Raw genomic sequence first — 17,128 nt, forward strand, 5'->3', positions numbered from 1 at the left:
ACTCAGCAGACAAAACCCATTGTCACCCAGAAATTCTAAGATTTTCTAAGCCTTCTGATGTTTACATTCTTGTGGAGAACTTTCTCACACACTTTCTGTAGATAACACATTGTTTTGCATTCTTTTAAGGAGGAGGAGACCCCTGATGGACTGTTGGTTTGTCCAGTGGCATTGGCAAGGTGGCAATGTCACCCTCAAATCCACTGTCCATTTTGAAAAACTATAAATGTTGGAGTCAAGAAATAAACTTCCCTTTTTGTTCTTCAACTTGGAGCAGCAGTGTGAGCCTGTGTTATTTCGTGTTCCTTAGCAACAGCCAAGCACCTTGCAGATGTTACCACACAAAACACCACAGCCACAGAGAACCACAGAGGAATCCCTCCTTCCATTTCTCACCCCTGGGAATGTGACAGGCAGCACACAATCCCTGTCCTGTACACCAGCCCCACTCAGCTGGCACTGGAGGGGACAGGGTGTCCATTAGCACAGCCACCCAGCACAGCCCATGGGGACAGATGCAGGATGTGCCCAGCCTGGAGAAGCTGACACAGGAGAGATGTCAGAAGTCAATGGGAATGGCTGCCCAGGGCTGGCACAGTATGGAAAACTGATCTGAGTCACATTCCAAGATTTCATGGTGGCAAATCAATGCAATTAGGAGCATGTGATATGAATATTCATGTCACAAATTGCTGGGTCTTATATCCTACAGAAAACATGCCTATCATAATTTGGAAAAAAGAAAATGCTGGCAGTTCATTTCCTGCAGCCAGAGAGCTCTTGCTTGGGGTTTCCTTTTTTCCTGCTTCCACCACAGTATCAGATGAGATCTACTTGGTTACTGTGGTCCTGATGTGCAAGGCCAAATGTGACAGGTCCTGAACTAACCCAAAGGGCATGGGCAGTCCACGTCCTAGAGAGCTTAATACAACTTGCCTGGGAAAAACCCTCACAGCTTTCAGGGTGTAAATTCATTTGGAAGCTTTAGGGCACTGCAGTGTGGGGGAAATTCATCATGGGGCCATCTTTGAAAGCCTTCCCTTTCCCAGGCAGATTAGATTTGAATCCTGGCACAGGGACTTGTCCTGATTTTTACCCTTTCCCTCGATATGCCTCAAATTAAACATGTGAAAAAATCCAGCTTTACTTTCTGTGTCTCCCATCCCCTGCCCCACTATGGAGATCTATACCTACTCTTAAAGCAATGCCATTGGTAAAACAAACATGGATTTCAGTGCCTGTAAAGCATCAAAATAAACACCACTTCTCCAGCATCTGGGCTGAACATTGCCACACCCAGACTCTCAGACTGAAAAGGACACTGAGTGCCCTGAGCTGCTGAGCACAGCCAGGGCTCGGCAGGATCATCAAAGGCAAAAAAGGGACAGAAGAACCCAGATCCTGAAGCCTGACACTGATCAAACAGGGATCACTATCAAAATCAAAACACTCTCCACCACAGGAAAAACATCTCCGCTGTTTGTGGCACCCAGCACAGCTCCCCTGAACCAACATTCAAATAGTCAAGAGTGACACTGGCCCCAGGTAAGGGGATACCCAGCACATTTACATCCCTGCACCTGCCCTGCTGCCCAGAGTGGCTGCACCAAAATCCCCCCAGCATCAGCAGCAGCTCTATAAAGCTCTTCTTGCCATCCCTGACACTCCACCAACAGCAGCCACTGACCTGCATCAGGCTCTGCTGCCACAGCCCCCTTGGCCAGCACAGCTCTGCTCCCCAGCTCGCACCATGGAAGCTCCTCTCTCTCCACAGCAATCCAATGTCACTTTATATGGGGCCATGGCTTTGGCCATCATCACCCTGGAGGTGTTTGCAGGCATGTGGATAAATGCTTTTATCGTTTGTGTGCTTTGCATTGCCTGGGTGAAGAAGAAAACCCTGAACTCTAATGAGAAGATCCTACTGCTGCTGGGATGCTGCAGGATTCCCTTTTTATGCTTTGCATGGGTATACCACTTCATTTCAAAAATTTATCCTAATTTCCTACTTGTTCATACCATACTACAACTCCTTGCATCTTTTGCAACATTTTTTAATTATTCCAACTTGTGGGTCTCAGCCTGTCTTTGTGGTTTCTACTGCATAAAAATTGCCAATTTCAGGAACAGCTTCTTCATCCACCTGAAAGTAAAAATTGACAGAATTGTGCCCTGGCTCTTGTTGGGGTCAGAGATTTTAGCCTTGGCTATCAGCATCATTACGTATGTCCTCAATGAAACTCTGCTGCGGAACATCACTTCCACCAGCCAAGGAAATTTTTGGGAAGTAACTATCAGAAAGGATAAACATCTTTTCTCTTCCTATTTTAACCTTGCTGGCCTTGTATTTGCTGCTTCATTCATGGTAGTCATCTTTGCTGCTGTTTTCCTTCTCTTTTCTCTCTGGAGACATAAGCGCACAATGCAGACAAACTCCATGAAGGATCTCAGCATGGATGCCCACATCAGAGCCATGAAATCTGTCCTCTCCTTCTTAGTGATGTACAGCATCAACTTTCTATGTTTGGTCTTGGCAATAATTTATACCACGAAGAAAGAAAATATCATGGCACTCCTTGTATCCATTTATTTGTATGCCTTTCCAGGTGTTCATTCCCTCATTCTGATTTTGAGCAATCCCAAGCTGGAAAAGGCACTGCTGAAGATTCTCTCCTGTGTGAAATGTGAGTTTTTTTCCGAAGTAGGAACTGTGATAGAAGCTGGAGTCCATGCAAAATGCTGGCGTTTTACTATAGAAAACAAGTAATTTAATTACTGATGCAGCTCACCATGTAGTGTAGATGATAATGATGTTGACTCTTCAACATCCAAGTTAAGAAAACTTCATTTGTATCTGTTGAGCTAAATTATTGTGAGCTTAATACATTATTATTGTATTTATACTTAGCTAAATCTTGGAGATATATAGTTTTTAACAAAGTCAATTAGCCCTGATGGTAGGAATGATGACAAAGCCCCTGTGTGGTGAAGGTATTAATGTGGGCATGAGAGTCTGCTGGTGGGGTGATGGATCATCAGGCTGAGCCCAGTGGAAGAGGGAGTGATGCTAATTAAGTGTTCAGCCCCTGCCCAAGAATCACAGCCTTTTGCAATCACAGCCCTGGGTATCCCCCATCTCCATAGCAGCTGGCTGCCCACCACCATTTACCATGGCAGCAAGAAGGTATTTTATTTTGACTGCAGCCTCACCTGCATTTCTCCCAAAAGCATCGATTTGCCATTTAAAATCCTCCCTGGCAGAGGATGACAATATGACCCCACTGTGCACACAGGACAACTGGATTGCTTTGCTCTCCTCTCCAAAGCAGGGAACACCTCTTTGTAAAGATTTGCTCTTCCAAATTAGTCAGATGGTACCCTGGTGAAATTCTGTTCATAGGCCTACCTGGAGGTGAACTTGAGCTTAATGAATTACCCATTGCTATTCATTATTTTCTTTTTTTCTTTCCTAAATATATTTAGAGCTAATCCAGTGAGTGTATTTGTTAGTGGCAATTCCAATGCTGTATTTCTACAATAAAATGCAGTAGTTGTGATTCTGTGACTCTGAAACAGTTCTTCTTGAACATGACAAGACTTACATGTTGAATTTATCATAATCAGAAATTAAACTGAGCTGCACCCCAGTCATTTCATCTCTGAGGGCAAGCAAGGGCTTTCTTTTCGGCCACATTTGTATAATCTTAATGGAACACAAAAATATGCTTAGCTGTAATACAAACTGGCTGTAAAAAATGCAATAACAATACTGCTAAGCTGCCAAAAAAATATGTTGGTTTTCATATAATGAAATGGCTGCAATGAATAGGTATCTCCCAGTTTTGGTTTACCTTTTCTACTGCGGTGGCCCTGTGCTGTGGCATGTATTATGGGCTGTATCACTGCCTGGCAGATCTGATAGCTCTGTGTGAACACACTGAACCCTGTCCCTCCCCAGAGGTGGTCACTGAGCCACAAAGAGTGAGGCAGGAATGGCCCCGGGGAGCTCAGGGGGTGCACAGCCCCCTCCCCACTCCAGCCCTACGTGTCCTCTGTGCCCACTGCCTGCAAGGACAGGATTGCCTGCTCTGTGGGACTGCTCTCCTGGCCTGCTCTGACCTGGAGATGACATTGGCTTTTCCCACTGCACTCTGGCTCAGGGAAACACCCAGCTAACAGGCTTTGCTCTTGACTGGGGAAACAGCTTGAGGAGTCAGGAGTGGAGGAGACAACTTGTTAAGAGCTGACTGCAGCCCCTTTTTGACTTGTCCCTGTGCTGCTGTGGGGGAGGAGGTGGAGGAGCTGGGGATGAAGGAGACAAGTTGAGTCTCAGAAGAAAGGGGGGGTGGAGGCAGTGCCATTAGTTTTCTATTCCTTTCCAATTTTCCTGCTCTATTTTCTCTATTGAAATAAATTAAATTCATTTTCCTCATGTCAAATGCATTTGGTGCACACAGTAACTGGGGAGTGATCTTCCTGCCATTACTTCAAAATCTGAGTTTTTAATCCTGTTTTCACTCCCGGCCTTCCTATGGGTGAGAGAGAAGGAACAGCTCAGTGGAGTTCTGGCTTCTCCCTGAGTTCAACCCATCACAGCAGGTGAAACATGAAAGAGTGCCAGCATATACAAACTTAATCTGAACTGGTCATTTTCTACCAACAGTTCAAGCCCAGAGGCAGATTGTAAGCAGCTCTTCTGGACACACCTCCCCTGTGAAAGGCCTTGAAAGGACAGGAGCTGCCACACATCCCTTCTTCCCCTGCTGCTTCTCATGAACTTTATCCTTTAACATGAAAATCCTGACCACTTTGACGGGAAAGCCTTGGGAGATCCACCTTATTCCCTACATCTAGTGCAACATCCATTCCTCACAAACTCACATGCCACAAGACTCAGCAGGTAAAACCAAGCACCTTACAAATGGTACCACACAAAACATCACAGCCACAGAGAACCACAGAGCAATCCCTCCTTCTATTTCTCACCCCTGAGAATGTGACAGCCAGCACACAATCCCTGTCCTGTACACCAGCCCCACTCAGCTGGCACTGGAGGGGACAGAGTGCCTGCCAGCACAGCCACCCAGCACAGCCCATGGGGACAGATGCAGGATGTGCCCAGCCTGGAGAAGCTGACACAGGAGAGATGTCAGAAGTCAATGGGAATGGCTGCCCAGGGCTGGCACAGTATGGAAAACTGATCTGGGTCACATTCCAAGTTTTCATGGTGGCCAATCAATGCAATTAGGAGCATGTGATATGAATATTCATGCCACAAATTGCTGGGTCTTATATCCCACAGAAAACATCCCTGTCATCATTTGGAAAAAAGAAAATGCTGGTTGTTCATTTCCTGCAGCCAGAGAGCTCTTGCTTGGGGTTTCCTTTTTCCTGCTTCCACCACAGCATCAGATGAGATCTCCTTGGTTACTGTGGTTCTGATGTGCAAGGCCAAATGTGACAGGTCCTGGACTAACCCAAAGGGCATGGGCAGTCCATGCCCTACAGAGATTAGCACAACTTGCCTGGGAAATACCTCACAGCTTTCAGGGTCTAAATTCATTTTGAAATATTAGGGCACTGCAATGTGGGGGAAACTCAGACTTTCAAGGCTTTGAAAGCCTTCCCTTTCCCAAGCAGATGAGATTGGAACCCTGGCACAGGGACTTGTCCTGATTTTTACCCTTTCCCTCCATATGCCTCAAATTAAACATGTTGTCTTGGTTGGGAAATATAGGTGCCTGTAAAAGAAGGCAGGAGCCTTCCCTTAAATAGAGGATACAAACCCTCCCCACCCCTCCGAATCACTATGAATTTTAAATTAAGGGGTGCTCAGGCAAAAAAATATGGGAACAGGAAATAACAGTTCTTTAATAGGGAAGGGAAAAAACGATAAAAGGATAAAACAAAACAATGCAGTACACTAGAACAACACTGACAGAGTCAGAACTCAACCTGACACCTTGTTGGTCAGGGTGTTGGTAGCTGTCCAGTTGGAAAAAAGTGGCTGCAGTCCTCCTGAGGTGTCAGGTGTGGTTCAGTTGGAGCAGGGGGTCCTGTAGAGAAAGGGTGTATTCTTCCACCGCAGATCCATGAAAGTAGAAGGGGCTGCTGTTCCTCTGGATAATCCAGTGGAGAAACGCCCTGCTGGGGTGTCAGAACCCCCATATTATATCTGGATAACAATGATTGGCTCCTCCCTCTGGGCGGAGCATCTCACAATGGGAAGTTATAGCTCTTCTCACTCATGGCTTGGCATTGAATAGCTTGTTATCTGCAGATGTCCCCTGTCGAGGGAGGAGTGATTATGATCACTCAGGGAGATAGATAAGGAGAAATTGCCCACCTGACACCAGACAACTGCCATACAGATGGTAACAGAATACATCTTGCCTTGGAACCTGGAACACATATGTAAAAATCCAGCTTTATTTTCTCTGTCTCCCATTGCCTGCCCCACTAAGGGGCTCTTCACTTACGCCTAAGGCAATGCCATTGTAAAAACTAACATGGATTTCAATGCCTGTGAAGCATCAAAATAAACTCCACTTCTCCAGCATCTGGGCTGAACATTGCCACACCCAGACTCTCAGACTGAAAAGGACACTGCGTCCCCTGAGCTGCTGAGCACATCCAGGGCTCGGCAGGATCATCAAAGGCAAAAAAGGGACAGAGGAACCCAGATCCTGAAGCCTGACACTGATCAAACAGGGATCAGTATCAAAATCAAAACACTCCCTACCGCAGAAAAAATATCTCCACTGTTTGTGTCACCCAGCACAGCCCCCCTGAACCAACATTCAAATAGTCAAGAGTGACACTGGCCCCGGGTAAGGGGATACCCAGCACATTTACATCCCTGCACCTGCCCTGCTGCCCAGAGCAGCGGCACAAAAATCCCCAGCAGCAGCAGCAGCAGCAGCTCTATAAAGCTCTTCTTGCCATCCCTGACACTCCACCAACAGCAGCCACTGACCTGCCTCAGGCTCTGCTGCCACAGCCCCTTGGCCAGCAAAGCTCTGCTCCTCAGCTTGCACCATGGAAGCTTCTCTCTCTCCACAGCAATTCAATGTCACTTCATACAGGGCCACAACTGTGGCCATCATCACCCTGGAGGTATTTGCAGGCATGTGGATAAATGCTTTCATCGTTTGTGTGCTTTGCATTGCCTGGGTCAAAAAGAAAACCCTGAACTCCAGTGAGAAGATCTTGCTGTTGCTGGGATGCTCCAGGTTTTGCTATTTGTGCTTCACATGGATATACCGCTTCCTTTCAATGATTTATCCCAATTTCCTTTATGTTCCAACTATACGTCAACTAATTAGATCATTAACAACCTTTTTTAATTATTCCAACTTGTGGGTCTCAGCCTGTCTTTGTGGTTTCTACTGCATAAAAATTGCCAATTTCAGGAACAGCTTCTTCATCTACCTGAAAGTAAAAATTGACAGGATGGTGCCCTGGCTCTTGTTGGGGTCAGAGATTTTAGCCTTGGCTATAGGCATCCTTATCAGTCACCTCACTGAAACTCTGCTGCGAAAAGATCAACATCACTTCCACCAGCCAAGGAAATTTTTGGGAAGTAACTATCAGAAAGGATAAACAGCTTTTCTCTTCTTTTTTACTTGCTGGCTTTGGATATGCTGCTTCATTCATGGTAGTCATCTTTGCTGCTGTTTCCCTTCTCTTTTCTCTCTGGAGACACAAGCGCACAATGCAGACAAACTCCATGAAGGATCTCAGCATGGATGCCCACATCAGAGCCATGAAATCTGTCCTCTCCTTCTTAGTGATGTACAGCATCAACTTTCTATGTTTGGTCTTGGCAATAATTTATACCACGAAGAAAGAAAATATCATGGCACTCCTTATATACATATATCGGTGTGCTTTTCCAGGTGTTCATTCCCTCATTCTGATTTTGAGCAATCCCAAGCTGGAAAAGGCACTGCTGAAGATTCCCTCTTGTGTGAAATGTGAGTTTTTCATGAAGTAGGAACAGCTATAAATAAGCTGGAACCCATGGAAAATGCTGAGGTTTTACTATAGAAAACAAGTAATTTAATTTCTGATGCACCTCTTCAGGCAGTGTAGATGATACCGATGTTGACTCTTCAACATCCAAGTCAAGAAAACTTCATTTGTATCTGTTGAGCTAAATTATTGTGAGCTTAATACATTATTATTGTATTTATACTTAGCTAAATCTTGGAGATATATAGTTTTTAACAAAGTCAATTAGCCCTGACTGTAGGAACGATGCCTAAGCCCCTCTGTGGTGAAGGGATTAATGTGGGCATGAGAGTCTGCTGGTGGGGTGATGGATCATCAGGCTGAGCCCCTTTACCTCTGCCTGAGCCCAGTGGAAGAGGGAGTGATGCTAATTAAGTGTTCAGCCCCTGCCCAAGAATCACAGCCTTTTGCAATCACAGCCCTGGGTATCCCCCATCTCCATAGCAGCTGGCTGCCCACCACCATTTACCATGGCAGCAAGAAGGTATTTTGACTGCAGCCTCACCTGCATTTCTCCCAAAAGCATCGATTTGCCATTTAAAATCCTCCCTGGCAGAGGATGACAATATGACCCCACTGTGCACACAGGACAACTGGATTGCTTTGCTCTCCTCTCCAAAGCAGAAAACACCTCTTTGTAAAGATTTGCTCTTCCAAATTAGTCAGATGGTACCCTGGTGAAATTCTGTTCATAGGCCTACCTGGAGGTGAACTTGAGCTTAATGAATTACCCATTGCTCTTCCTTAATTTTTTCTTTTCGCCTAAATATATTTAGAGCTAATCCAGTGAGTGTATTTGTTAGTGGCAATTCCAATGCTGTATTTCTACAATAAAATGCAGTAGTTGTGATTCTGTGACTCTGAAAGAGTTCTTCTTGAACATGACAACACTTAGATGTTGATTTTGCCATAATCAGAAATTAAACAGAGGTGATACCCAGTCATTTCCTCTCTGAGGGCCAGCAATGGCTTTATTTTCGGTCACATTTCTATAATCTTAATGGAACAGAAAATGTACAAGACTGGAACAAAAATTGGCTTTAAAAAATGCAATAACAATACTGCCAGCCTGACATGAACGTTTTAGTATTCACAGAATGAAATGGCTGCAATGAATAGGTATCTCCCAGTTTTGGTTTACCTTTTCTACTGCGGTGGCCCTGTGCTGTGGCATGTATTATGGGCTGTATCACTGCCTGGCAGATCTGATAGCTCTGTGTGAACATGCTGACCCCTGTCACTCCCCAGAGGTGGTCACTGAGCCACAAAGAACGAGGCAGGAATGGCCCCGGGGAGCTCAGGGGGTGCACAGCCCCCTCCCCACTCCAGCCCTACGTGTCCTCTGTGCCCACTGCCTGCAAGGACAGGATTGCCTGCTCTGTGGGACTGCTCTCCTGGCCTGCTCTGACCTGGAGATGACATTGGCTTTTCCCACTGCACTCTGGCTCAGGGAAACACCCAGCTAACAGGCTTTGCTCTTGACTGGGGAAACAGCTTGAGGAGTCAGGAGTGGAGGAGACAACTTGTTAAGAGCTGACTGCAGCCCCTTTTTGACTTGTCCCTGTGCTGCTGTGGGGGAGGAGGTGGAGGAGCTGGGGATGAAGGAGACAAATTGAGTCTCAGAAGAAAGGGGGGTGGAGGCAGTGCCATTAGTTTTCTATTCCTTTTCAATTTTCCTGCTCTATTTTCTCTATTGAAATAAATTAAATTCATTTTCCTCATGTCAAATGCATTTGGTGCACACAGTAACTGGGGAGTGATCTTCCTGCCATTACTTCAAAATCTGAGTTTTTAATCCTGTTTTCACTCCCGGCCTTCCTATGGGTGAGAGAGAAGGAACAGCTCAGTGGAGTTCTGGCTTCTCCCTGAGTTCAACCCATCACAGCAGGTGAAACATGAAAGAGTGCCAGCATATACAAACTTAATCTGAACTGGTCATTTTCTACCAGCAGCTCAAGTCCAGAGGCAGATTGTAAGCAGCTCTTCTGGACACATCTCCCCTGTGAAAGGCCTTGAAAGGACAGGAGCTGCCACACATCCCTTCTTCCCCTGCTGCTTCTCATGAACTTTATCCTTTAACATGAAAATCCTGACCACTTTGACGGGAAAGCCTTGGGAGATCCACCTTATTCCCTACATCTAGTGCAACATCCATTCCACACAAACTCACATGCCACAAGACTCAGCAGGTAAAACCAAGCACCTTACAAATGGTACCACACAAAACATCACAGCCACAGAGAACCACAGAGCAATCCCTCCTTCTATTTCTCACCCCTGAGAATGTGACAGCCAGCACACAATCCCTGTCCTGTACACCAGCCCCACTCAGCTGGCGCTGGAGGGGACAGAGTGCCTACCAGCACAGCCACCCAGCACAGCCCATGGGGACAGATGCAGGATGTGCCCAGCCTGGAGAAGCTGACACAGGAGAGATGTCAGAAGTCAATGGGAATGGCTGCCCAGTGCTGGCATGGTATGGAAAACTGATCTGGGTCACATTCCAAGTTTTCATGGTGGCCAATCAATGCAATTAGGAGCATGTGATATGAATATTCATGTCACATCCTGCTGGTTCCTATATCCCACAGAAAACATGCCTATCATAATTTGGAAAAAAGAAAATGCTGGCAGTTCATTTCCTGCAGCCAGAGAGCTCTTGCTTGGGGTTTCCTTTTTCCTGCTTCCACCACAGCATCAGATGAGATCTCCTTGGTTACTGTGGTCCTGATGTGCAAGGCCAAATGTGACACATTGGCCTAACCCAAAGGGCATGGGCAGTCCATGCCCTAGAGAGATTAGCACATCTTTCCTGAGAAAAACCTCACAGCTTTCAGGGTGTAAATTCATTTGGAAGCTTTAGGGCACTGCAGTGTGGAGGAAATTCAGCATGGGGCCATCTTTGAAAGCTTTCCCTTTCCCAAGCAGATGAGATTGGCACCCTGGCACGGGGACTTTGTGCTGATTTTTACCTGTTTCTGCTGTATGCTCTGAATTAAACTTGTAATATGTACCGTTTTTTTTTTTCTCGGCACCCATCACCTGCCCCACTATGGAGCTCTACACCTATTCTTAAGGGAATGCCATTGGTAAAACAAACATGGATTTCAGTGCCTGTAAAGCATCAAAATAAACACCACTTCTCCAGCATCTGGGCTGAACATTGCCACACCCAGACTCTCAGACTGAAAAGGACACTGAGTGCCCTGAGCTGCTGAGCACAGCCAGGGCTCGGCATGATCATCATCGGCAAAAAAGGGACAGAAGAACCCAGATCCTGAAGCCTGACACTGATTGAACAGGGATCAGTATCAAAATCAAAACACTCCCTACCGCAGGAAAAAACATCTCCGCTGCTTGTGACACCCAGCACAGCCCCCCTGAACCCACATTCAAATAGTCTAGAGTGACACTGGCCCCAGGTAAGGGGATACCCAGCACATTTACATCCCTGCACCTGCCCTGCTGCCCAGAGCAGAGGCACCAAATCCCCCCAGCAACAGCAGCAGCAGCTCTATAAAGCTCTTCTTGCCATCCCTGACACTCCACCAACAGCAGCCACTGACCTGCCTCAGGCTCTGCTGCCACAGCCCCTTGGCCAGCACAGCTCTGCTCCCCAGCTCACACCATGGAAGCTTGTCACCCTCCACAGCAATTCAATGTCACTTCATACAGGGCCACAACTGTGGCCATCATCACTAGCTTGGTTTAAAAAGACTGGTGTCTGCCAAAGAAAGCAGGAGCCTCCTTTGTACTAGCAAATATAAACCCCCTCCCTCTGACTTCTTATAATTTAGAAATTAAGTGGCTCTCAGGAAAAGATAGAGGAATAGGAATAACAGTTCTTTACTAGGAAAATTATAAATACAAATTGAATGGTACAAAAAAAACCTACTCACAGAGTCAGAATATGACCTGACACCTTGTGGGTCAGGGTGGTGGCAGCAACCTGATTGAATGGTGGCTGCAGCCCTCCTGCAGTGACAGGTGTGGTTCTGTTGGAGCAGTGATCCGGTAGAAGGATGGCATTTTCCTCTGAGGGTGCAGTGGTGATGTAGATGGGCCTGGGCTTCCTCTGGGAATCCAGTGGGAAAGACTGGCTGTGGTGCTCCAAATCTCAGATTATATCCAGGTAGGAATACTTGGCTCCTCCCCCTGGGTGGAACATCTCCCAATGGGATGATGTAATTTTATCAGTCATGCAGTGACACTCAATGGCCCATTAACAGAAGATATCTCCTCTGAGGGAAGATTAGTCTTGGCAGAGATAGAGAAAACTGTCCCACCTGGTTTTAACAGGTGGCCCAATTAACAGAAGAAAACTGCTCCACCTCTAACAGATGGTAATAGAATACACACCCCCAGCTACATCTCCCAACCTAAAACAATCACCCTCTGGGCATTTCCTGGCATGTAGATAAATGCTTTCCTTGTTTCTGTGCTTTGCATTGCCTGGGTCAAAAAGAAAACCCTGAACTCTAATGAGAAGATCTTGCTGCTACTGGGATGCTGCAGATTTTTATATTTATGCATCTCATGGGTATATTTTTTTTCTTTTAATAATACATCCCTGTCATTTTGTGTTCCTCTCCTACTTGAATCTCTCGCAGGCTTTCAAAGTTTTTTTAATTATTCAAACATATAGTTTTCAGCCTGTCTTTACATGTTTTTTTATTGTATAAAAATTGCCAGTTTCAGGAGCAGCTTCTTCATCTACCTGGAAGTAAAAAATTGACAAGATTGTACCATGGCTCATATTGAATCTGTACTTTTGGCCTTTATTTTCAGCATTCTTCTCTATGGCATCTCCAATGCAACACAGTGTAACAATCACAATGGCAGCAGTCAAGGATATTATCTGAAACACATTATCAGAGTGGATGAACACTTACTGGCTATTTTTTTTTTTTTTGTCATAGGATTTGTGTTTTCCACTTCATTAACAGCAGCTGTCTTTTCTGCCCTTCTCCTTCTCTTTTCTCTCTGGAGACACAAATGCAAGATGCAGAAAAATTCTATAAACAGCCTCAGCATGGATGCCCATATCAAAGCCATGAAATCTATTCTCTCTTTTTTTATAGTGCATAGTATTTCCTTCATATTTTTGATCCTGTCTCTAATTAATTCAACAAAGAAAGAAAATTATGTGGCATTTCTTAGTTTACTATTTCTGTATGATTTTCCAGGTGTTCATTCCCTTATTCTGATTTTCAGAAATCCTAAGATGGAAAAGACACTGATAAAGATTCTATTCTGTGTCAAGTGCAAGAATTGCATGAAGTAGAAACTGTAATAAAAGCTGGAGCCTATGCAAAGTCTTTGTATTTCACTACAAGACACAAATCAATTTACCTCTAATGCAACTCTCTGGGCAGTGTAGATGATACAGATGCTCTCTCTTTAGCACCAAAGTTAAGAATAAATCTTTCAAATTCCTCAGTCAAATGAGTATGAATTAGATTATTGCTAACATTTCATTTTGGTATTTCTTTGAGTTCAATTCTTGTCAATGACAAATTCATTTAGGTCTGATACATGGGCTGGATGCAAACGGGCAATAAGAGTACTGCAAACCTTCCTCAAGTGCTTGGGCATTTGCTGATTGAAAAATGACTGTACTCAGCATCAGGTTTATTTGTGTTTGGGTTTATATTTCTTTCTGCTGTGTCTCTGTTTTTTGCAATATTATCACTTGTAACACTGGGGGTCGTGGCTTTGCCTTGAAGAACTGCAGTCTGAGGAGTTCCCAAATTGGACACATCTCATCCTGAAGGACTGCAGACCATGGATGGGGTCCACACTCTAGCAGGGAAGAAAGCGTGAAGAGGAAGGAGTGGAAGATAAAACTTTTTATAGACTGACTGCAACCCCTATTCAATGTCACCCCGAACAATATTGGGGAGGAGGTGGAGCAGCTGGGAATGAAAGAGTGAATTTTGTGATGAAGAAGGGTGGAAGGGACAGTGCTCTACTTTCATGCTTGTTCCTCAACATCCTACTCCATATTCAAAGAGCAATAAATTAAATTAATTTTTTAAAATTTGAGTCTGTTTTCTCCATGACAGTAACGGGTGGGTGATCTCCCTGTCCTTATCTCAACCCATGAGCTTTTCCATCTTCTATTTTCCCTCTTGACCTGTTGCTGAGTAAGAGTGAAGAAGAGGCTGGCTGGAGGGTCTGGCAGGTGTCCAAGATTAACAATCTACAGCAGGTCATGTAAATATTAAATAATTCCAACATCAACAGAACAGAATCTAATGGTTCATTTCTTTCACCAGCTGACTCAGAGGGACAATTTACTGCATGATCAGAGCCAGGTGTATATTTTTCATATTACCACCTTCAAGAAGATTTGCTCCTGTTCATGAAATGAAAGAAACAACCTTTTAAACCAGAGTAACATCTTAATCACACCAATATTTCCTTTTCCCAAGACCACGCAGTCTCCACAGAGGACGGCCGGTACAAACTCTTGGTGAATCTCTCCCCTTCTTCAATGACACTGGAGGGGATGGCTTTGAGCTAAAAGCAGACCCTGTGTTTTAAAGAACCAATCCACACATTCCATGCATTGAATACCTGGTATTTGAGACTCTGATTTTATATTATTTTGTTTTCAAGGGGCCAGATTCCCCATGCAGAGCTGAGCCCAAAATTCAGCCATGGTGTGGTCCTGCACAGTCCCAGCACAGATAGTTCAACTACACACAGGTTGTAACAGAAATAACTTCTATTCAAAAAGATATGGAAAGAAGAAGAAAGAAGCAAGAAAGCAAGCAAGCAAACAAACTAGGAATAAAAACCCAACAACCCCACAGAGTGTTTTCTATTCATTCAGGAAAAGAGGAGGAAACTCACATCAAAGACTTAAGCAGAGAACAGGCAATATCAGGAAATCAAAAATTCCCTCAAGGCAATAGTCTGCCCATCATAAATATAAAAACATAACAAAAGAAATAACATTGAAAAATGAATGCAATCAAAAATTAAATCAGACATAGTAGGTGACAAAGGAATAGAAGAACCCAGATCCTGAAGCCTGACACTGATCGAACAGGGATCACTATCAAAATCACAACATTCTCCACCACAGAAAAAATATCTCCTCTGTTTGTGACACCCAGCACAGCCCCCCTGAACCAACATTCAAATAGTCAAGAGTGACACTGGCCCCGGGTAAGGAGATACCCAGCACATTTACATCCCTGCACCTGCCCTGCTGCCCAGAGCAGCGGCACAAAAATCCCCAGCAGCATCAGCAGCAGAAGAAGCTCTATAAAGCTCCTCTTGCCATCCCTGACACTCCACCAACAGCAGCCACTGACCTGCCTCAGGCTCTGCTGCCACAGCACCCTTGGCCAGCACAGCTCTGCTCCCCAGCTCACACCATTGAAGCTTGTCACCCTCCACAGCAATTCAATGTCACTTCATATGGAACCATAACTGTGGCCATCATCACCCTGGAGGCATTTCCTAACATGTGGATAAATGCCTTCCTTGTTTTTGTGCTTTGCATTGCCTGGGTGAAAAAGAAAACCTTGAACTCTAATGAGAAGATCTTGCTGCTGGTGGGTTGCTCCAGGTTTTGCTATTTGTGCTTCTCATGGGTATATAAATTTCTTTCCTTTATTTATCCCAATTACCTTTATGTTCCCACCATACTTCAACTAGCTGTATTTTTTCAAGCCTTTTTTAATCATTGCAACTTGTGGTTTTCTGCTTCTCTTTGTGGTTTCTACTGCATAAAAATTGCCAATTTCAGCTACAGGTCCTTCATCCACCTGAAAGTAAAAATTGACAGGATTGTGCCCTTGCTCTTGTTGGGATCAGGGATTTTAGCCTTGGTTATTGGCATCGTTGCCTATGACATCGCTGACAAACCGCACTGCAACAACAATTCCACTGGACGAGGAAATTTTGGGACAGCAAATATCAAAATGGATAAACATTTTTTCCCTTCTTTTTTTCTTGCTGGCTTTGAATATGCTGCTTCATTCATGGTAGTCATCTTTGCTGCTGTTTCCCTTCTCTTTTCGCTCTAGAGACACAAGCGCACAATGCAGACAAACTCCATGAAGGACCTCAGCATGGATGCCCACATCAGAGCCATGAAATCTGTCCTCTCCTTCTTAGTGATGTACAGCATCAACTTTCTATGTTTGGTCTTAAATATGGTTTATGTCACAAAGAAGGGAAATCATATGACATTTCTCATTGTAGTATTTCAGTACATTTTTCCAGGTCTTCACTCCCTTATTCTGATCTTCAGCAATCCTAAATTAGAAAAGGCACTGCTAAAGATTCTTCCCTTACAAAGAAGTGTAAAGTGCAAAGTTTGCATGAGTTAGGAACTGTAAGAAAATCTGGAGCCCATACAAAATGGTAATATTTCATTATAGAAAACAAGTAGTTTAATCTCTAGTGCAACTCTCCACGCATTGTAGATGATAGAAATGTTCTCATCACTGATATTAAGAATATATCAAATACTATGAACTAAATTATGTGACTTTCATATTATATTTTCAATTATAATTTCATGTAGATAATTCTTTAATTATTGTCAGTAACAAAGTAATTGAGACCTGGTACAGGGGCTGGCTGTAAAAGGGGCAATAAAAATACTGCAAACAGGCCACCAAATGCTCTGGCATTTTTTAATTGAAACAACTGAAATTAACTGCAGAGTTTATCATCTCTTTTGGTTTACCTTTCCTTCTGCTGTGGCCCTGTGCAGTGGCATATATCATGGGCTGTATCACTGCCTGGCAGTGGCTGATAGCTCTGTGTGAACACACTGAACCCTGTCACTCCCCAGAGGTGGTCACTGAGCCACAAAGAACAAGGCAGGAACGGCCCCGGGGAGCTCAGAGGGTGCACAGCCCCCTCCCCACTCCAGCCCTGCGTGTCCTCTGTGCCCCACTGCCTGCAAGGACAGGATTGCCTGCTCTGTGGGACTGCTCTCCTGGCCTGCTCTGACCTGGAGATGAGATTGGCTTTGCCCACTGCACTCCAACTCAGTGAAACACACAGAGTTTCGTTCTGGATGAGGGAAACAGCATGAAAAGGGAGTGGAGAAGGCAACTCACTGTGGACTGACTGCACTTCCATTTTC

General features: G+C 44.7%; 3 protein-coding genes and 1 pseudogene across 3 annotated transcripts; all 4 read left to right on the forward strand.

Annotated features, from left to right (window-relative positions):
• The first annotated feature begins 1,750 nt into the window (after positions 1-1,750).
• Positions 1,751-2,772, forward strand: LOC103823150 (taste receptor type 2 member 7-like). The gene is given in 2 exon segments (XM_050971901.1): positions 1,751-2,698; positions 2,701-2,772. Coding segments are annotated over 2 exon segments (1,020 nt in total).
• A 4,266-nt stretch (positions 2,773-7,038) lies between these two features.
• On the forward strand, positions 7,039-7,996 carry LOC103825896 (taste receptor type 2 member 9-like). The gene is given in 2 exon segments (XM_050972355.1): positions 7,039-7,533; positions 7,535-7,996. Coding segments are annotated over 2 exon segments (957 nt in total).
• A 3,645-nt stretch (positions 7,997-11,641) lies between these two features.
• On the forward strand, positions 11,642-13,297 carry LOC127059380 (taste receptor type 2 member 41-like; annotated as a pseudogene).
• Positions 13,298-14,071: 774 nt separating this feature from the next.
• On the forward strand, positions 14,072-16,361 carry LOC108964790 (taste receptor type 2 member 9-like). The gene is given in 2 exon segments (XM_050971902.1): positions 14,072-14,077; positions 15,168-16,361. Coding segments are annotated over 2 exon segments (1,200 nt in total).
• The last annotated feature ends 767 nt before the right edge of the window (positions 16,362-17,128 follow it).

The sequence above is a fragment of the Serinus canaria genome, chromosome 3 (assembly GCF_022539315.1).
Source record: "Serinus canaria isolate serCan28SL12 chromosome 3, serCan2020, whole genome shotgun sequence".
Lineage (NCBI taxonomy): Eukaryota > Metazoa > Chordata > Aves > Passeriformes > Fringillidae > Serinus > Serinus canaria.